Source organism: Lepidochelys kempii, chromosome 10, assembly GCF_965140265.1.
Source record: "Lepidochelys kempii isolate rLepKem1 chromosome 10, rLepKem1.hap2, whole genome shotgun sequence".
NCBI classification, from domain to species: Eukaryota; Metazoa; Chordata; order Testudines; family Cheloniidae; genus Lepidochelys; species Lepidochelys kempii.
Window position 1 is genome coordinate 51,929,382 of NC_133265.1, and position 22,453 is coordinate 51,951,834.

The window sequence follows — 22,453 nt, forward strand, 5'->3', positions numbered from 1 at the left end:
CTGTGAGAGTAAGGGGGAGACATTTATGGCGGGGTGGGAGGTTGAGGCAACTCGCCTGGTAGCCATTTTCTCACAGCCAGACAACAGGGCAATTAGAGAGCGCAGCAGGGCGTGCTGCACATCAGAGAAGCTTTGAAAGCCAGTTTCATGACTGGCCAGGGTACGGTGTGAGAGTTGTGTTTGTTTCTCTTAAAGTTACCCGCCTCCTATATATATATGAAAGGAAATAAAGTCACAATTGTTTAAAAACCGTTCTTTATTATTTGTTGCACAAAACATTGAGAGAAATCAGAAGCTAGACTGGGGAGGGGCGGGTATTGGGTTAGGGGGGTGGAGGAGAAGGGAAGAACAAGTCCAGAAACCAAATCAAAATTTAGGATATGCCAGCTTTCTGCTGCTTGTGCAATCCTCTGGGGTTGACTGTGCGGCTCCCCGTAGCCTCCCCTACCCCCCCACCCCGTGTTCTTGGGCGTCTGGGTGAGGAGGCTATGGAACTTGGGGGGGAGGGAGGGTGGTTATTCAGGGGCTGCAGCAGCAGTCTGTGGTCTTGCTGCCTTTCCCACATTAGATCCACCATACAGCGGAGCATGTCAGTTTGCTCCCCCATGAGCTTGACCATACCATCCTGCCTGCTCTCATTGCGCACGTCCCTCCTCTCTTCTTATTCATGTAACGCTTTACGCGACTCCACAATTGTTTGCCTCCACGCATTCAGCTGGGCCCTATCAGTGCGGAAGGACTGCATGAGCTCGGCAAACATGTTGTCCCGAGTTCGTTTTTTCCTCCTTCAAACCTGGACCAGCCTCTGGGACAGAGTAGATAGGGGCCGCATTGAAACATTTGCGCCTACTGCAGGAGGAGAAAAAGGAGGGTAGTATTTTAAAAGATATTTTAGAGAACAAGTATTTTAGAGAACAAAGGGGACCCTGTTTCTCAGTAAAACAGGCAATTCATAGTACATAGCACATGTTCTTTCTGTACAAGGTCTCATTTTGCCTCTTATACTGAAGTGCCTGCCACTTTGGTGTGAGTAAGCCATCACATGCGGCCAGGCAACAGAATTCAGCTTGCAGGCAGCCTGCGGGCTCTCTGGGATGATTGCTTCACACAACACGCCCCCCCCCCCACACACACACACACCGATGAGGCTCTGAGCAGGGATGAGCCCTTTAAACTAAACGCGAACAGCCCAGCGTGGCTCCGATGAGGCTCTGAGCAAGGATGAGCCCTTTAAACTAAATGTGAATAGCCCAGCATGGCTGGGTTTCCTCCCCACCACGTGGCTCCGATCAAGCTTTCACTCACCAGAAGTGCCTTCTCCAGGGTCATGGTCCAGGAGCATGCTTTGGGAGTAGGGGGAGGCTATTGGCTCCAGCATTAAGAATAGTTCCTGGCTACGGAGGAAAACAGATTCCCCACTTGCCACCTGTGCACTGTCCTCCTCCTCCTCCTCCTCCTCTTCGTCCTTCAAAAACTCATCCTCCTCACTCCGTGCTACTCCTCCCTTGCAGGTGTCCATGGACAGTGGTGGGGTAGTGGTGTCGTCACCCCACATAATTGCATGCAGCTCATGGTAAAAGCGGCATATATGGGGCTGTGACCCAGAGTGCCCATTCACCTTCCTGGCTTTTTGGTACGCTTGCCTGAGCTCCTTGATTTTTGTATGACACTGTTCTGTGACCCTGGAGACTTTAACATACATATTTGCATTCCTTTTTTTGGAACGTAGTTCTGCCATAACAGATTTGTCTTTCCAACATGCAATGAGATCCAGTACCTCCTGTTTGGACCACGCTGGAGCTCATCTGCGAATCCAGGACTGTGTGGTCTCTTGAGATGGTAGGCTCTGCATAGTTGCCTATGATGGTGGACTCTGCAGATGGTCACCTGTGCTGATGGTGACCAAACAGGAAATTCAAAAGTTCCCGGGGCTTTTACTGCCTACCTGGCTAGTGCATCGGAGTTCAGAGTGTTGTCTAGAGCGGTCACAAGGGAGCATTCTGGGATAGCTCCCAGAGGCCAATATCGTCGAATTGCGTCCACAGTACCTGTAACCCGGAACTGCGATCTCGATTTTAGCGCTACTCCACTTGCCGAGGTGGAGTACAGAAATCGGAGTGAAGAGCCCTTTAAATCGAAAAAACTGGTTTGGTCGTGTAGACGGAACCAGTTTTATTTGGCGGTAACTCAGCTAATTCCGAAATAACCGTGTACTGTAGACCAGGCCTTAAGGTTGTAAAGTCAGGCACTCAAAAAAAGTTAATTCAGGCCCCCGTGCCCAAGCATTATAATACAGTTTTAATTAAATGATCTCATGCCATATTCCACAGGAGTCCTGCCTCATTCAGTGCACAGGATGAAAGTTACTCAATGAATCAAGATTGTGTACGGAATTGTGCTGTTGTCTGTTAAGACTATTGGCCTCGTTGCTATAGAATTTGGAAGGCAGGGGACTGCAGCAAGAAAAAGGAGGGTCTCCTGGTTAAGGCAGTTGAATGCTGCCCTAGAGAAGTGGATTCTACTCCTGCCTCTGGCACAGATTTCTATGTGATACTGGGCAAGTCATGTAAACCAAGTTTTTATAGATGGCCACTAAGTGTGTTCTTTTTTAAAGATGCCCAACTTGAGATACCTGGGTCTGATTTGCAGAAGTGCCAAGCATCCACAGTTGCAGCTGAAGTCAATAGCAGCTGTTCTCTGAACATATAGTGATAAATATTCTGAAAAAATCAGGCTCTAGGCATCTCAAGCAGCATCCAAAATTAGAAGATACTTGACAATTTTGGCCTTCATCTCTCTGTGCCTCAGTTTCCCATCTGTACAATGGGGAGAATACCTTTCTACCTCACAGGGTCTGTGTGTGTTAAGGTAAGTTTATTGATATTTGTGAAGCATTCAGATATGACAGAGAATAGTATAATTAAAAAAACATGATGAAATTAATTCTTTGCCTCAGGTCACCATCCCATGCTGCACTGACTCAACACCTGGCTTGGACAATTTCAACTAAACACTTAAAGTTTGTCCAAGTTATCAGTACCTGGAAATGGGGTTTTATAATGGAACATATTAGGCAACCTTAGCTATTGGCAGTGCTACCAGCTCTGCCTACAGCAAGTCACATCTAATCAGGACAGTGGGTAATGGACCTTTCAATGCCCACATCTCTATGTGAAAGTACCATAGAGTGCACTATACATACCCTGAGCACACTTCTGGCAACATGTTGTCTCATTAACAAATCTATTTCCATTTCCTGCACAACCTCCATAAATGAAAGTCCTACACTTCTTCAGCGCATGATCAAAATACCACAACAAGTAGGTTCCTTTACAATGTCCAAGATCCTTCTCCAAGAGGCAAACACGGTCTGTATGAAGAACAAAAGGTTAAAATCAGAACATTGGAGATGAAGCAACTCGTTGAATCAGCCTAATCTGTTTTCTTTTGTTCTGATCTGCTTAGCACCATATAGTAATTTAAAATACAGGATTTCATCCACAAAACCGCTGAATTCAAAGTGATATGATCAGTTTCTACTAACTACTGACCAGCGTATACAGTAATAAAGCCCCTCAACTACAATGCATTCCTCAGCCAATCTCATCCCCAAACTGCATAGAGGGGCTCTGCAGTGTTTCTCTGGAAGATTATCAAGTCTAGGCTCTGGCGGACTGGTTTGTTATCAATAAGATAGCCAGGGTTACCTATCATAGATATACTAAAAGGATAGATATACAACAGATTTGATTAGCTTAATGGCAGGTGTATAATGGGCCAAAGTCTACTCAGTTACACCCATTAGTTCAATGAGGTTGCACAGGTAACCAAGGGCCTAACTTAGTCCTGTGTGTTAGTAGGAATCAATTCCTCTATGACATGTGGTGTGGGACTTGAAAGTCTCATTTACTGGTCCAGACCTCTTACACTTACACAGCAGTGTAGAGTAGTAACTAGGACAATAACCTAGGACCCAAGAGATCTGGGTTCTGTTTCCTGACTCTGCCACTGATCAGGTGTGACCGTGGGCAAATCACTTCACTGGGGAGTATTCTTGTTTTAAGATTTTAAGTTCTCTGGGGTATGGACTGTCTCATGTGTTTATATAGCAGGTCCCTGATCTCAGCTGAGACTTCTAGGTGAAATTATAATATATTACACTGCATATGATGGCCGGGGGAAGATATTTTCCTTTGGATCAAGCCAGCAGTGTTATATATTTTAGGAAAGAAAGGCTGAGAATGTTGAGTGACACATCGAGTTCAGGATGTCTATCCCTGGTTAAGAATCTAAGCCTAAGTCACTTAAAGAGTATTACATGTGATTTCTTGGTGATATCACCAACAAATTCTTTATAACATCTCTTTTTAATTATAACGTTATAAGTCACAACCCCTATTCAAGAAGAGGAAATGCTTTCAGTAAAAAACTGCTTGTATGATCATGTTCTTATTTTTGTAAATGTAAATGCTAATTTTAAAGCTACCAATCCAAGGCTTTTGGCCACCTAATACATCACTAATACAATGAAATCCCATCAGCTTTACAGTAATCATTCAGCAACTCAGCCAGCCAGTCACCTACAGGAGCTCCCTCTCTACCCTCCCCCCGTATTGTTGTAGAAGTACACACTCAGAGCCCTCTCCAGAAACCCCATCAAACAAATGCAGAGCACCCAGAGGGTCACCAAATTCAGGCCATTTTGGAACAATGAGGGAGTAAGCTTCAGAACCCTGGGACCCTCATAGAGCATGCCCTGCCAACTACCCCCTCTTTTATTAAAAGGGGGATCCAGCTGACTGCAGTTGTTGCAGTATTCAGATTTAAGAACACACAAAGTAGAGAGACAATTGATGCTCTCTTGGATAGATTATTTCTACCCCAGTTCCCTATGTGTATTTCCAGGGGGCACCCTGACACAAAGTAAGGTAATTTCAAAGCCCAGAATTGATTCTCTTCATTCTCCCTCTTTATACTGTAGCTCTGAATGAAACCATCTGAATTTCCAATCCATGGCTTTAATGGTTTTCCTATAACACTCTGAGGTGGTCCCTTCCATTCCAAGTGACTTATTCTCAGTGGTGATGAAATTTTTTGCAGCATTACAATTGTAATAGCCTAATAAGGATTCCCACAGTTGTAGAATATGTGCATAGTCCTACAGTGAAAAAGGCTGTATTTACTCTCAACTCAAATGCAAATATGTTTTGAGATCTACAGAGCAATTGTGTTCCTGTAAATGTGATACAAGAAACAGATTGGAATTAAGGTAACCTGATCAAAATTGTTTATTCTGCTGACATGGTCTATGGCAGAGTTGGAATTATAGACCAGATCCTCAACTGGTATAACTGGTATAGTTCTACTTACTTCAATAGAGCTATACACTAATTTACACCAGCCGAGAATCTTGTTTTATTTGTTTATTTTAAACCACATTGAAAGATTGTTTTCCACTCCTTCATACTGGGGACTCAGGGTGACTAAAGGCACAATGTGATGATGTGCCACTCTTAGAAGAAACTTGACCTTTCCCATGATTTGTGTTTTGCCCAGAGTGACAGCTCTTTCCTGCCCTTGACAACACCTCAAAACTTTGAGACAACTGTCAAAACATACCTGATTCTGTCATTTCTGAGCATATCTGCAAAATACAATCCCTAGAATGGACATTTTTAAAGGCTACTTTGAGATCTTGGGTAACTGGTGATGTGAGCTCAGAGAATTGGAGGCAAACACATTCATTTTCACACTTCCACAGAACAGTGGTTTGAGCATTGGCCTGCTAAACCCAGGGTTGTGAGTTCAATCCTTGAGGGGGCCATTTAGGGATCTGGGGCAAAAATTGGTGATTGGTCCTGCTTTGAGCAGGGGGTTGGACTAGATGACCTCCTGAGGTCCCTTCCAACCCTGGGGGAAAAAACAAAACAACAACAACAACCTGGATAAGGAAATAATAATCTTTACTCTAGTACCTTCAGATAAGAAACTCTTCAGATCAACCATTTAATTGGCAGGACAGTGTCAAGAATTATAGTTATGAAGATGAGCAGTAGAAATTTGTCCCAAACTTGAGCCCTGAAGGAAGGCAGCTGAATTCAAAGGCACTGATCCCATATAGAGCACATTCTGGTAGCAGCAGTGCTTACAGCTGTAGTAGAAATTAGCAGCAGTGGAGCACTATATACAGCAGACAGAGAAGGAACTGCAATCTCTTTTCCAGCTGCAGAAAAATAGCATTGGGGGAAGAAATTAAATGCTAGACAGACCGTTACAAGATCTCCCAAAGGCCTTGCCTATCTGGGCCTGTATTCTAGATTTTACAGTAAAATGATCTCAAGGATTCCAGTGGAAGATTTTTTGAACAACTAAAGCATTTCCCTTTGCAGTCTTTGTAACCCAAACCTTGCTTTATGTTCTGTTATGCTTTAGCACAATGCTGCAGAGTATAAACAAAAGTGAAAGTGACTATACATTTCACTCAGTTTTCATAAAGAAAATAGAAAAGAGTACATGAAATAAGCAATCTCTGAATGCATCCAATGAAGTGAGCTGTAGCTCACGAAAGCTTATGCTCAAATAAATTGGTTAGTCTCTAAGGTGCCACAAGTACTCCTTTTCTTTTTGCGAATACAGATTAACACGCCTGCTACTCTGAAACTTTCCATTTTTAAAAAGTCTCCAGTTTTAATTACCTAAGATGTTATTCATAACAGGTAAGGAATTCTTTTAAACTGAAAGTTCTCCTACGTTTTGCAGTTTTACATACCAGTCTAATCAATTGTTAAACTGCCCATTTTCGTCTATGCAACAATGTGAGTGACATCGGGGTGAGATCCAACAATGTTATTTCCTTTAACTAGCTTTAGGGCTTGCTAACACTTACAGTAACTGCTTATGTAAATTTAATGTGACAGTCTCTTCAAACGCAATCTTACAAATTTCAGAGTAGCAGCCATGTTCGTCTGTATTCGCAAAAAGAAAAGGAGTATTTGTGCCACCTTAGAGACTAACCAATTTATCTGAGCATAAGCTTTCGTGAGCTACAGCTCACTTCATCAGATGCATCCGATGAAGTGAGCTGTAGCTCACAAAAGCTTATGCTCAAATAAATTGGTTAGTCTCTAAGGTGCCACAAGTACTCCTTTAATCTTGCAAATATAATCATAGTTGTGTACTCATGCTTCTAACACTATTAAGTGCTCAGGAGTATTTATTACATCCTTTCATTGGTCAAAACAGAACATTGTCTATCTAGCGCAATTAATTTCATTCCACTATGACTACAGCATTATGAACATGTTTGGCCTAAAGATTTTGGAGACGGCTAGTTAAGTTAGCTTGGGTGTATTAAACAAACAAATAAAAAAAGCCTGACTCATTTTACATGAAGTGCACTGGGGATACAGAGAAGGACTCCAAGTTCTCACAGATCTTCTGATGAAATGTAACCCAACACTGTCCATTAGACTGAAACATTTGGCACTCATGCTGTGTTGGAGTTAACCAAGTCAGTCAATCAGAGAACAAAACCACAGAGAAAATTTAAAGGAGCTCTTAACTAATTTAGGAGCCCAAGTCCCATTAACTTGGTTAGCTAACTAAGCCACATGGGGCAAAACACAAAGCACAGACTTTTGCGTTGAAAATACTGAATACTCAAACTGTTTTCAAGTTTTAGATTTTCCTCCCTCCATGAATAGCTTATGAACAACTTTAAGTGAAATAGATTTGAGCACTTCATAATCTATCTGCAAAATTCAACTAATAAATGATGTGTTACAATTATTTGCTTGTTGCTAGTTTACCCCAAAGCATTTAGAGGGGTAGAACTAGAAAGAATGGAATGAAAACAACAGAAGGGAAATTTAGGCTGAGTCTCAGGGGGGAAAAAAACAAGTGTCCTAATAGCAAAGATCTCGTATGCTATGGAAGAGACTTCCAGAGGAAGTGGTGGATGAAACCTTGTCCAATCTATTTATATAAGTCCCAAGCCAAACACAGAAAAAATCCTGACAGGAACCATCCTGCACTGGTAGTGAGATGGACTAATGGGTCTTTTCCAGCTCTAATTTCTGTTTGTACAGTACACAGCAGTAGAAGCATGGCAGCTGTTTCAGTGTCTGTAAATTGTAACTGTAGACAGACTGTATAATTTGCCCCCCTACATTAAACAAGTATGTTTGTAGCCAAAATATTCTGCATGATATTTCTCCTGCATTGTTTGTTGTAAGCCCCAAGACATCTGCCTCTGTGCTGCACATACTCAATTCTAATTTAAATAACTCTCCACTGTTCCCTGCATATATCTGATCCTAGTGCCACTTCGCTCTAGTGGATGTATCTGAACAAACAGGTTTGATGGCTCAGAACACTTTTGTCCTGGTCAGTTTCTATTCTAAAGCTCTGAGCAAGAATCTCTGGGCAAAATGCCTAACTGTTTGCAGGGCTAGCACAAGGCCTTCCTTAACTTAGGATGGGCTGAAATGACACTTGTGCTGCCTCATAATTGAATCATAGAATATCAGGGTTGGAAGGGACCTCAGGAGATCATCTAGTCCAACCCCCTGCTCAAAGCAGGACCAATCCCCAATTTTTGGCCCAGATCCCAAACGGCCCCCTCAAGGATTGAGCTCACAACCCTGGGTTTAGCAGGCCAGTGCTCAAACCACTGAGCTATCCCTCCCCCCTGGGATAGTTGAGGGGGAATCCTAATTCATACGCTCATGGACTTGTCCATGGGACAGGCAAATGGGAGTTTTCCTGGGACTTAGTCTTGCAACATTCCTAGTTCCTTCTCTTTTACCGCATGCAAAGTAATTTTTCAAGCTCAGTTGTTCCCAGTGTTCAGCTGCAATCTGAATACAAAAGGCAGAACTGGCTCAAACTCCCTTTCCCCCAGGCCTCTGCCTGTTTCTAGGACTAAAGTAGGCCTTTTGAAGGTTTGTTTCCAGGTTCCAGATGGAACTGGAAGAAGAAATGGCAAAAGACAGCCGGAGGAAGGGGCGGTTATTAGGATTTTTCACCTGCTCTGAAGTGGGAAACCATGGGAGTCTCCTGAGAAACTATGTTCTTCATTAGTTTCCCAAAGCAGTTCAGATAAGCACCAGCACTTTTGGTTGCTTATATACACAGCAAACCCAAACTCTGAACTGACTGACAATATCCAAATGAGAATAAATCAGCCACCAATTTACAGGGCCTCAAATAGAGACCTTCTGTGGAGTGCTGGTGAATGAGCCAACACCTCATATCCACAGCCCTTAACTTTGAGATGCAGAGAAGGACCCAAGTCATAGTTTGGATCTGGACTTGCTTTAGACACTAAAAATAATGTTCAAGACACCCAGATATAATTCTAGTACTTAAGGTGGTGAAATCTTGCCAGGAGGAGAGAATCAGGAAGTTATAGTATTTAATATGAACTGAATTTTTAATGTTATGAAATACTTTAAAGGCTGGAATTTTGCTACTAGCACCTTGAGGAATGTAGTGTTATCTCATAGGATGGAACTAAACTAAACTAAACGACTAGTTTAAAAAAAAAACCCAGAGTTATCTCCATCAAACATTTGACAGTTTATATAATAAGGTAGAAGAGCCAGAGAAGTGTTTCCTATTTCAGGGTTGGCAATATTCAGTTTGGCATCAGTTACATATCTAAGATCCAATATCTCATAATCCTGCAGAGCTAAATAGAGGAGTTTTTCTACAACTGTAAAGGGGAGATCCCCAAACTGTCCAATAGAACATAGAGCACTTGCTTCTAGCCAGCTCTGAGGTACCAGACTTCAAATCATGTCCAGGGAAACCATCTTTAGGAAGTTTTAACAGATTTTTAAATATGTACTGACTATAATTTCTCTCTTTCTGAGTCCTACACAGTTAGACTCAGGGTCAATACTGTGGGAATTTCAGTGGCCATCAGGGACCTCCTCCTCCAGCTGGCAGTAGTATATAAAGCACACGTCATCTTGTTTCAGGAAATACACACTACCATTAACACTCAATAATCAATCCCTGTCTTTGCTGTTGTGTCTCACCTCTATTACAGGCATATTGCCTGTGCCTAGGATGGCATCCTACATCAGGGAAGGCATTCCAGCAACTTCAGTCTCATCATCAGGTCCAAATGATATAATCAAATGTCAGGCTATAAAAGTGAAGGACCTGACCCTTATCAATGTCTAGAAACCTCCATCAACCAACTGGCCAACTCCTCTTCTCCCCACCTTCTCGAGACCTTCAGTCTACTGCGGCAATTTTAACTTACGCCGTTCCCACTGGGGATACGCTGATGACAATGTGGATGGAGTAAAGCTAGAGGAGTGGGTGTTGATGGTCAACCTGCAGCTTCTATATGATCCTAAGCAGCCACCACTTTCCATAGCAACAGATGGACTTTGCCTCTTCTACAATTAGAAGAAGCTATGCAGAGAATGGAAAAGTCAAAATAAAAGCCAGTCTGACTTACCATCATCTGGATAGATTACTTCAGCTAACGTAGAGCATGTCTTCATACACTGCCTGTCAGTGAAGAAGCGATTTCCATTCCCACCAGCACCTCTGTATGCAAATGGTTTACAGCGATCTGTGGTTTTATCATAGTAGAGTCGGATCCCAATCTTGTCTCCATGTAGACCTTCATCCATTGGCTCATTACATACTGCACCAGGAAACACCAAAATGGAAAGCATGTTACTCACAGATAAAGTCTACCTGGCAATATTTACAATGGCAAGAGGTGCTAGTTTATTCTGGTATAATTTCCCCATTTGGCCTGATAATGTTCTTATTGCTACACTGAAGTGCCATTTTAAGACTGCTGGCCCGGTGTTCTTGCTGAGAGCGACCTCATGGTAGAGCTCTTACCAATGTGTAGCCATTGCCCCAAAGGGTGTAGGGGGTGGCACGAGGAAGAATCTGCTGTGGAGAGGCTGCAACGCCATTCCAAAGGCTGCTTCGACCCCACAGCTGCACTGCCAACACATTCCCTTCCCTGAAGGAGTGAAGGCTAGAATATTTAGACTGTCTAAATCATTTTGCTTTGACATTTCTAATGATAAAAAATAAGCAGAATAACTTTTGTAAATGCATTTGGTAAAAAAGTTTTTTAAAAACCAGACATCATTCAAGCCTTCAGACAGGAAAAAAGGCACTAACTAAATTTCTCCTCTCCCCCCTTTTGGTGGTCACCTTTAGAGACGAAAAGCTATGCCAGTAGCTTCTTTCATGTTAGTTTTTAGAGCCAACCCTGTTAACAAACAGCCAAAAACCAAACAAGCTTTTTATATCTCACTCCAAAGCTAACAAAATACCAATTCACTGTTCTGGCTGGACCACAGCTTGCTTTGAATTTCTGCACCAGTGGAAACTGTTCTACAAGTCTGCAGTTGGGGTAACCTATTTTAACCATCCCGTATTGACTTAAAGCACAGGTTTCTTTGTTATCAATCTGAACCCAAAAGACTGAGCTGTGAGTAAACTTGGAGTTGGATAAGCGTTAATAGTTATCTGTCTGGTTCCATTTTAAAATATACCGTTAGCTCAGATGATTGGCAGCTGACACCAGTGAGTCACATCAGACAACTTAAAGATATTTTGGAAACAGCTGCAGAGTAGTTTGTTTGCAATCACAAGCAGACTGTTTAGTTTTTTGCTTTTGCTTTGCATTAGAGGAAGAGATGCATAGAAATAACGAGCAATATTTCCCTGTTCTTTTGGCTTTTTTATTTGAGCATATGATTATAGGACAACTATAGAGCACAAGACTTTGCACAGCAATGTAGACCCTCCAGGAGGAGCCAAGGTTATTTGGGGCCAGATTGTACCCATCCATTGCCTGGTAATGCTAGAGGGGAGGACACAAGGAGACTATATCTGCTCCCTCTAAGGCTATGTCTACACTACTGCGGTAAATTGACCTACTCTATGCAACTCCAGATACGTGAATAACGTAGCTGGAGTCGATGTACCTTAGGTCAAGTTACCATGGGGTCTACACCGCAGGGGGTCGATGGGAGAAAATCTCCCATCGACTTACCTTACTCTTCTTGTCGGGAGTAGAGTACAGGGGTTGACTGCAGAGCGATCTGCAGTCAATTTGGCGGGTCTTTACTAGACCCACTAAGTCGACCACCGGTGCATCAATCTCAAAGCGTCAGTCTTGGTTGTAGTGTAGACCTGAAAGGGCCAGGCATAGTCAATCTCTGTGCTCTGATTCTATCAGCACAAGCTGACCAGAGGAAGGATGGAATGGGGCAGTGAAATCATTGTCCCACCTCCTTCCTTTTGCACTGGCTAATGGTTCTGGCCAGCTGCAGAGAGGGAAGCACACTGCACCAGTGGGCATTATCTCTAATGTACAGACAGGGAATTGAGGCAGACGTCAAGAGTCAGCGGCAATGTTAGGAACTGAAATTCAGAATCCTGCAAGATGAAGATTGTGAGAGTGCAGCCCTGAGCCATCATTCTTCGTCGTGCAGGCCCGGGTCAAACCATAATTGCGTTAAAGACTCAGCTCCTCCTGGATAAAGCTCAGTCTGAACATGACTCTTAGCTACCCATGAGCCACTAACATGAAGCAAGCTGATGGGAACAGGCCCTGCCATTTGACAAGGACCCTATGATCAGCGTAGGTCATGAGGCACTGATTACTGATATTGGTTTGTTGTTACCCTCACACACATTTCTGAGTCAGTGGCCAGCCCTCATTGCTGCTCCTTCTCTCACTTTAATTGCCCACAATGGCTACTCAGGTGCAGGTAAGAGCTGCACTTACCACTGCAGCCCCCTGGATAATAATCCTACCATTGTGAGCAGGGGCAGTGGGATAGAGGCAGAACCTGGGAGCTGGCTGCCAAAGGAAGCCTCCACAGCAGAGAACTAGAGATCGGGGACCAAAAGATGAACAGGGAAGCATCCTGTTGCTGGCACATGGCCAGCACTAGACACAGCAAGAGGATACAGTCCAATGGTCTTGTGACAGCCCTGGCCAAGCTCCCTATGCCAGACGCTCACCAGACTGCTATGTTTGGATATACACGCTGGGCTCATGTGCTTTTAAGCTTCCCTTGGTCTGGCTAGGCTCTTGTACAGTTTCTGGCACAATTCCTGGCCAGTACCTCCTCTGGAAATGGGATCCCATGGCCAAGATGCCCTAGGCCAGTGCTGAACACTCCAAGGCTTCCCAGTAGGTGCCAAGAGAACTATAATACAAACTGCCTTCAAGCTAGTCAGTGACTAACCCTCTTGCAGTAAACTAAGGGGGGAGGTGTGACATTCTTTACCTTGGGGGAGCGTGCTGTAACCCCCATATTTCTCATTTTCATATAATCATGATCTTATGTATAAAGCATGCCTTGTAACGGGGAAAGGTTATGACCTGCTGAAAGTCATTTCTCTATCCATATATGTATATCATTAATGCATATGAAGTTATGAGAATTGTGTAGTATGGTTGTCACTAAAACATGCTGTAAATTGGGGGAAATCAACCAGATATTTGCTCCCCAGAGGCAACAGCAAGGAAAGTAACCAATGCTGGGCGGGGTGTCAAACAACTCATCAACAGCCATTGTTCAGCAAGGGAGCTACAATGCAATGACGCACCTGCATGAGACTACACCAGGGGAATTGCTCAACCTTGCTTTGAGAGACTCAGTAATGCTCACCTGACTCTGGTAGGGCGGGAGGGCAAAGCCAAGAGGAAGGAGAGGACATGATAAAAGGAAAACACATTTGCCATGCTCGTCCTCTCTCTTCCACCTACATCGACAGACACCACACCAAGCAACTGAAGCGCTGATCAAAGGGGAGAGCCTGGCTGAAGAGCAACCAGCCAGCCTGTGGTGAGAAGCATCTAAGTTTGTAGGGGCATTGAAAGTGTTAAGATCAGCTTAGAATGCATTTTACTTTTATTTCATTTGACCAAAGCTGACTTGTTATGTTTTGACTTATAATCACTTAAAATCTATCTTTATAGTTAATACATTTGTTTGTTTATTCTACCTGAAGCAGTGTGTTTGGTTTGAAGTGTGTCAGAGGCTCCCATTGGGATAACAAGCCTGGTACATATCAATTTCTTTGTTAAATTGACAAACTTATATAAGCTTGCAGCATCCAGTGGGCATAACTGGACACTGCAACAAGGAGGTTCCCAGGGTTGTGTCTGGGACCGGAGATATTGGCTAGTGTCATTCGGTTGCACAATCCAAGGAGCAGCTTACATGCCAGAGGCTGTGCATGAACAGCCCAGGAGTGGGGGTTCTCACAGTAGTGCAAGGTAAGGCTGGCTCCCAGAGTCAAGGATTGGAGTGACCTAGCAGATCACCGGTCCAGATAACACCAGAATGGAACATTACACCCACCCTGAAAGAAATCTTTTCTGAATCCCCTCTTCTGGCCCGTAAACTCTCCATGCTCAAGCTCCCCACAGACCAGGACACACCAAATCAAAGCGGCACCGGACACTGCCAGAACAACAGACGCAAAACCTGCAGCCATCTCTCTAGCACTACAATGATCAACACCCGCCGCAGCACACCTTTCAAGATCTATGGGTCCTACACATGCCTATCACAACATGTGGTGAACCACCTCCAGTGCACTAAATGTCCCAAAAGAAACTATGTGGGAGAAGCCAGACAATCACAATGCTCTCAAATATACTCACACAGGAAAACGATAAAAGACAAAAACATCACATCACCTGTGGGTGAACACTTTTCACAAAGTGATCACTCTATATCTGACCTATCAGTCCCCATCCTCAAAAGGAAACCTGCACAACACTTTCAAGAGATAAGCATGGGAGCTGAAATTCATAACTTTGCTAGACATTAAATATCATCGACTGAATACTTACACTGGATTTATGGCTTATTACAACAATCTATAACCCACTAACAACCCCTCCCGCCCGAACTGCTCCCTCTCTATGACTGGAGAGGTATTAACAGGCCACTTCACCTTGAAATATGTCTTAACTATTTATGCTAAACAATCTATTCCATCTTGTGTTTAGCTGTGACATTCTGCACAAGGGCTTGTCTATGCTTAAAATGCTGCAGTGGTTCAGCTGCGCCAATGCGTCTCTGTGCCACTATAGCACTTCAAGAAAGATGTTACCTATGCCAACGGGAGGGCTTTTCCTGTTGTCATAGGTAATCCACCTCCCCAAGAGGTAGTAGCTATGTCACTCTCCCATCAACACAGTGCTCTCTACGCCAGGATTTAGGTCAGCATAACTGCATCACTCAGGAGTGTGGAAAATCCATATTGTCTGGAAACCAAGACTAATAGCAGACCGGTACAAAAACAAGCACTGCACTCTGTATCTTTATATAGAGTCGCATGGGATGGGAAAAAGTGTAGACAAATGGTTAATTATACATATTGCAGCTGATGAGCAATGGGCATATTTAAAACAATCAAGTCAAACATCACATGCAGAACAATCCTACAGCAAAGTAAAAGGTGGCCTCAGATTAAATCTAGAGGAGTATTTTTTTTTAAAAATTGGGCATCATTAGCATAAAATTCTACATGAAAGTATTGCAATTGTACATACAATTCAGTTTGTGATTTCCATCATTTGCTGGTTTGGATGAATATTTTATATATATAACACTTACATCTCCAAAACTGTAAATGAAACTTTACCAAGCTATTGTCAAAAAGAAACCTACTGAAAATCTTAATTTGAGTGTATTTCTTACAAGATAAATGTTAGACAGTATCAGCAACAATGCACTTTTAGTTAAAACTTGACAAGGCTCAAAGTATTTGATGCAGATCTGTTATTTTGTAGTCACACAAGTGGCAATATATTGCATCCATGACAATACAATACTGGATTGTAACATTAGGTATATTTTTCAAGCCATCTTTTCCTAAAACTGATAACAACTCATGTCAAAAGAAACAAATCCAAAACCACTTAGCACCCATCCCTAATCTCACTTGAAATAGTCTGCTAGACAGCCATGAAATCATGTTTACTGGAGAGAATAATATTCCTTGTATTTATGTAACACCAGTTAAAGAGGTGATCACAGCATGCTTATACTTGTGAGGGGGAAGATGGAAAGTATATTATGCTATGGATACTGCATAAAAAATGTCAGAGGACAGATGAAAAGTAACTTCTGCAAAGGTAATTTGAAGGAGGCAGCATGTAATTTACAGGTGGGGATTTGGCCAGGGCATTGGATTTTTCAATTCCTTCCAAAAAGCTCCATAACCATGTAGTCTATAATGACCAATGGTCAGCGCCTTGGTGTTATACATCATACAAAATACAAAGGTATGTTAAAGAAAGTAGCTCTCTTACCTTCCAATCTTGCTGATGTAAAGAAAACAAGGCAAGTACAAAATAAAACCACAGTGAGCGCAATTCTACAGCTGTTCATTGTGCTTCTGGACTCGCACTCATCCCCCCCTTGCCTTGGAAAACACACTATCTACTGTCCACACTGCTTATCTGAAAGTGCAAAGTTCACTTCAAAGATCAATCTTTTTGCCAATCATTCATAATGCAACATGCACTAATTATTAATAGCTGGCTAGCTACTGTAAAGAACTCTTAAATTTCTTGATGCATTCTTTCTGATAAATAAAATTGGCCCCCCTCTCTCCTCCCAGCTTGTTTGCTTCACAGTAGACTCTTCTGCCCAGATACACAGAGCCTCATTCACAAAGAGTTTTCTGGGAGAACCTTATTCCCGATCTCGTCATTCATTCTCCTAAGGTGGCAAGAGTCATAGTGACCAAATATACCTTGCACCCTGGAGGACTGAACAATCACTTTTCCAGAGACTGAAGTTATAGCTGCCCATCATGCGCTGGCTGATAGGAATAACAGAAGTTACTGCTGAAAACTCACCCAGTTGAGAACTGGGTTTTGGAAGAGAGCAATACTATAGGTCTATTGATTCCTCAAGCTACTGGTCCTCCACTAGAAACCAAATGCAAGATTCAAATTGAATCTACTGGAATTCCTATTAAAAGTCAGTTCCATTTGTAATTGCTCTTCACCCCCTCTGGAATTATGTTTCTGGGCTTCTCTTGTGTGGCTGCGAGATGCGAAGCAACAGGATAAGAGTGGCAGCAGCTGAAACTGAGACAGAGAGGGTTTGAAGACAAAAGACTGTGGAATGCTTTGACCAGGGGAACCTATTGTCTCACAAAAGCATGTGCCTCCCAGCTTCTCCCTTCCCTAATTGGCTGTGCCCATTGAACTCAATGGTGTATACTCAGATGTAACTGAGGGCAAAATTCAGCCCCTGAAGTTTTGAGATATTTGGATTCAGGGCTTTGGTTTAGTCCTACCTCTATTTACTAGAGCTATAGCCCCATATATTTGGGCTGCTCTCTCAAGCAAGCTCATCTCCCATCCAGAATACTGCAAGATTTAACTAGGCCCCAAGCCTACATTTGGCACATAACAAAAGGAACTGATGCTTTCTGATACCTGGCTGAAAAGTGCAGTAGGAGTCCTAGGTATTACTGTAGCTATGAGCTCTATTGCTCTCACCCCCTTGAATGCCAATTTGTTGCTTTCCACAATAAAGCTGCAGGCTGAAAAGCAGCAGTAGCAATTCAGTGGGAGAGCTATTCCTCCTACATCAGTGATTAAAGGAAGAGCTTGTATGTTTACATGAAACAGATATCAGATCTTGTTCCTGCCAGATCCTGGGTCACTTGTGAGAAGCGCCTGTAACCAGCACTGCAGCCAGACCCAACGAGAGCTTGGTTGGTATGATGACCAGTAAACAGGTTTTCACCTGCCAGTGCACATTGTTCCAAGAAGAGAGCATTTCTAGCACTAAAGGCAAAGGGTGCACGCTGAAGGCTGCAGCTACTAGGGTTAGTTCCTGAAGGATACATCTGCTTCACTTGTCAGGCAACAAAAATTGTTATCATCCTGCACTAGGCTGGATATGATTCTTCCAAGGATGTTAGACAACAACTTCCTTTATTGCCTATTAATTCATAAATGCAATTCTGAACAGGATGAGAGACATTAAGGAAATCAGTGTCAAGGCAACAAGGAACCCACTCAACACAAAAATACCCCACATAAAATCCTGTCAACTGGAACAGTCTAGTTCAGGGGCAGGCAAACTTTTTGGCCTGAGGGCCGCATCAGGTTTTGGAAATTGTATGCAGGGCCAGTTAGGGGAGGGGGGCGTGTTTCCCCCTCCATCCCCCCCCCCACTTCTGGCCCCTGATGGCCGCCCCCAGACTCCTGCCCCATCCAAACACCTCCTGTTCCCTGATGGCCCCCGTGAGACCCCTGCCCCATCCACACACCCCCGCTCCCTGTCCCCTGACTGTCCCTGGAACCCCCACTCCTGATTGCCTCCCATTGCCCCATCCAACCCCTCCTCTCCTTCCTGACTGCCCCCCCGGAACCCCTGCCCCATCCACCACCCCTTCTCCCTGTCCCCTAACTGCCCCCCCCCTGGGACCCTCACCCCTGCCTGCCCCCTGCCACCCCATCTAACCCCCCCACTCCTTCCTGACTGCCCCCACTGGGATCCCTGCCCCCATTCAACCCCCCTGTTCCCCGCCCTCTGACCGCCCCGACCCCTATCCACACCCCCACCCCCTGACCACCACCCTGAACTCCCCTGCCCTCTATCCAACCCCCCCTCTCACCGCACTGCCTGAAGCACTGGTGGCTGGCCACGCAGCACAGAGCACCGGGTGAGGCCGGGCTCTGCAGCTGCGCTGCCCCAGGAGCTTGCTGCCCTGCCGCCCAGAGCATTGCGCCGGCAGCGCAGTGAGCTGAGGCTGCGGGGAGGGAGAACAGCGGGGGAGGGGCCGGGGGCTAGCCTCCCAGGCCAGGAGCTCAGGGGCCGAGCAGGAGGGTCCCGCGGGCCGGATGTGGCCCGTGGGCCGTACTTGCCCACCTCTGTTCTAGTTTAACAATGGACTGCCCCCTCTAGGAGTTCATTCAAAGATGAAGAGAACAAAAATGGAAGGTTTACACAAACTATTTAATCTTTAAAACTAAACATGCTGCAGAGGTGGGGGCAATAGGCATTGGCACTAGCCTTACACCAGAGTTTATGTTCCAATATAGATCAAGTGTAGACTCAGCCTAATCCCTCTGTTTATGCACCCAACAGAACTTACCAGCCAACTGGGATAGCGGAGTGACATCTAGTGTCTTCTCAAGAGAGACTCAAGAGCCACATAAAAAAGTAGCTCAGAACTGAGAAACTTGGACAAAGCTGGGACCAAGACTGGCACAGCACCCACCTGCACTATGCCTCATTGCTATTAGTTTCATTTTAATGTGCACTAGTCTCAACATTTTATGAAGCAAACATCCCATAGGATACCACTAGGTGTCACTATGAACCAGAGTGGTTTTGATATTTCAGAAGCTGAATTAATTCCTTCTTTTGGTTCTTGCTGATCTTTTTGTTTCTCTTCTGTTTCCAGTATGCACCGTACCTAATAGAAAATCTGTTCAGCTGTTTGCTTTTGCCACTTAGCCATACGATCAGTACAATTCTTTTATGGGTACATATCCATGGAACTTTGATATTGCTCATGTCAAAGGATTTTCGCCTCCATTTCAATCCCACTTAATTTTTAAAGTTAAAGACGCATTTTTCAGTCAAGCCATTTCAAAGTTTGCAATATGCAAACTCTTACTGTCTTAGACAAGTCGCCCAACGCTTGTCCTTAAAATCAGAATGACTCCTCCCCACAATTCCATCGTGATGCATCTTCTTGTGCTTTTCATGGGTGAGGTGTGCCATACATTCACCATGGGCACTGTGCTTGCAGGATGATTAAAGGAAAAATGAAGGTCCAAGCCACCCATCTCCCATTAAGATAAATGAAAAAGACTCCCAGTGACTGCTGTATAAGGCACTTAAGCTTCACTCCTAGAAATCCAGTTTGGCTAGGAGGTCAATAAGAAACCACATTAATAAAAGCAGGTTCTCAATAAACAGCCTTATTTCTTCAGGCTTTCGAGTGGGCTGGCTACCATGGAACTGCAGACCGGGCCAAAAAGAGAGCTCCAAAGTGGGTCAGTTGCTGTCAAGGGGTCATATGAATAACACTATCCAAAGCCTAATGTTCTTATAAACTAATGAAATTACCTCATTGACCAATGATCAGGCATTTTGGAGACCATTTTAATATCCAGATCCCCAATTTAATTCCTTGCTAGAATGGATTCCTCACACATAGAGATAACCTTTCATCTGATTATTACTTACTTGGGACCATGTGACAACTTTCCAAGAAAAGCATTTAAGGAGCTAAATATGAAGAAAATCCACAAGATACAGTAAGTCATTCATAGTAAATAGCAGCATAACATCTGTTCCATGAGAAAACCAAGATGTGGCAAACTACAGGGGTTGTGGCTATGGGAGCGACATAATCCACAGATGACTTGTTTGGGGACACTCTAACACCATGCTCCATAACAGGGGCCTATGGGTCAAGATGGGCATAAAGATGCAGAGAATATTTCTGAGCCCTGCAATCTGAAATTGCTGTGAGCGTCTGGGCCTCAAATCATACACTCTTCTCCCACTTATTTCCACCCAAGTCCATCAAGCGCTTGATATCATACACGAAGGTGTGTATGGCTGGTAAGGTAATGGCAAGTTACTGCAGTGATGTGCAGTCTTTTCTGCAGAAAAAGAACGTTGTTTCCAGGCTCTCCCACAACTCCTCCTGCATTTCCACAAACCACACCTCCCCAGTGCCATTTTTCAGTTGTAATTGTGTGGCATCCATCCAAGGAGGAATTTTGAGAAGCACTTGGGCTTTCAAGGCTGTATGTGATAGAAAGCTGCTCTGCTCTTCCGTCTGCACATACAACTAGAGAAAAATACTTCCCCCACAGTTACTTTTCTGTATGCTACACAATACCTAGCAGGTCTTACCATTTTTGTTCTCTCTAGAATGCACTTTGCCATTGGGCAACTGTCAATTTTCAGCTTAACTTCTACCCAAGCCAGAACCAAAGTAGAACTTTCTCAGATTTCAGCTGGGAGTTGGCAGGGAGGGGCCATGGATGAATTTGGATCCGAACCTCCAACATCTGATCTGAATTTTATGGGCATATCATTATAATGGGACCAGATCCTGCCACTGAGTTGTACTTAAGTCTCCCCTTGTCTTCAGTGAACCAACAGCAATTTATGGTCTAATGTGAGAGTCTGGAAAGTTCAAGCTATGCCATCTCATGTTCACATTTAAATTTATATAGCACTCGTAACACCCTGCTATATAATAAATACGTGGGGATCTTGCCTTGAAGACTTAACAATATTAAAATACAATGTACAATGCAGTACAAGACACAACACTGAATACCACCTTTAGAAGTGGAAACCTTTACACAAAAGATGGCTTTTTTTTCTTTTTTTTTTTTTAAGTACAGGAGGACGTTTTTCAGCATATTAAATAGGAAGCCTGGATAAACAATACGGGGTCATATGAAAAGTAGCACATAACTGGTGTGAGTAAAGGACAAAAAAAGCCATAGCCATAAAAGATGCTTGGGTAGAGGGGTAGGCAGCATGGAGATCTGGGCAGAATGATATTTTTGTATTTTTCCACATAATGTATGTTAACACATGCAAGGGTATCAGGTGCTACTCCGAAAGTTACAAACCTATTGCCAGATTCTTAGTTCTTAATTAGCCCCTTTGAAGCTACTCAACAGGAGTAAGGGCCTCAGAATGTGGCTCAGTAATGCTACGATATCTTCAGATGAAAAGCGCTGCAGATATGAAGTTATGTTATATTAAGCCTCAACACCTTACTCTCTACAAGCAAACATTATCCCCACTTTATAGCTGTGGAAAGAGAGGTAAAAAGATGTAAGATGTCTTGCCTAAATTAACAGTGACAGAGATAAGAACAGATCCTACAACTCCTGACCAAGAGTCCCTTGCTCCAACTGCTAGACAACACTCCCTTCCCTAATGAAATGGGGCATGAAATGAAATAACCTATTGCAAGGCAAGGCATGTGTGCAAAAAGACGGAGTTTAGAATTTCTATGGGAACCTCAACTTTAAATATCCTTATTATGGGATTATAATCTCGGTTTTACCATTGCACTAAGGTAGTTCTGTTTAGCAGGTAGAAAACTCAGGCTCTGCTGTGTCATATCTATTACCATTTCTTTATGCCTTGTTTCTCCCCGTAGCAGTTCAGAGACAACACTCCATCCCAGCACTTTAGTTCTCTTCCAAAGAGCCTGGCTCATGCTTTCCCAAGGCTCTTCAAAGGAATGACAGCAAGGCTGCGTCTCCTGTCATTGGCAGGCATCTGCTCATTACCTCTGTAATGCTTAAACCAGAAAAAAAGATTCCAGTGTGCAGGGCAGCCATGACTTCTCCAAGTTACACTGGAATTTACACTGGTAAAACACCTTGAACCTGAAGAGCCCTGAAACAAATTAA

At 43.6% G+C, this 22,453-nt stretch overlaps 1 protein-coding gene across 4 annotated transcripts in view; it reads right to left on the reverse strand.

Moving 5' to 3' along the window:
• The window catches only part of APH1B (aph-1 homolog B, gamma-secretase subunit), a 112,319-nt gene that overhangs the window by 8,113 nt on the left and 81,753 nt on the right, over positions 1 to 22,453 (reverse strand). For 3 of the 4 annotated variants that reach the window (XM_073303577.1, XM_073303578.1, XM_073303579.1), the window contains exons 5-6: positions 10,475 to 10,666; positions 3,203 to 3,370 (exon numbers count right to left, since the gene is read on the reverse strand). In XM_073303577.1, the coding sequence (XP_073159678.1) occupies positions 3,203 to 3,370; positions 10,475 to 10,666 (360 nt within the window). Of the gene's footprint in view, positions 1 to 3,202; positions 3,371 to 5,975; positions 6,224 to 10,474; positions 10,667 to 22,453 lie in introns of those variants that run through there. The other variant, XR_012153960.1, reaches the window with a different exon arrangement.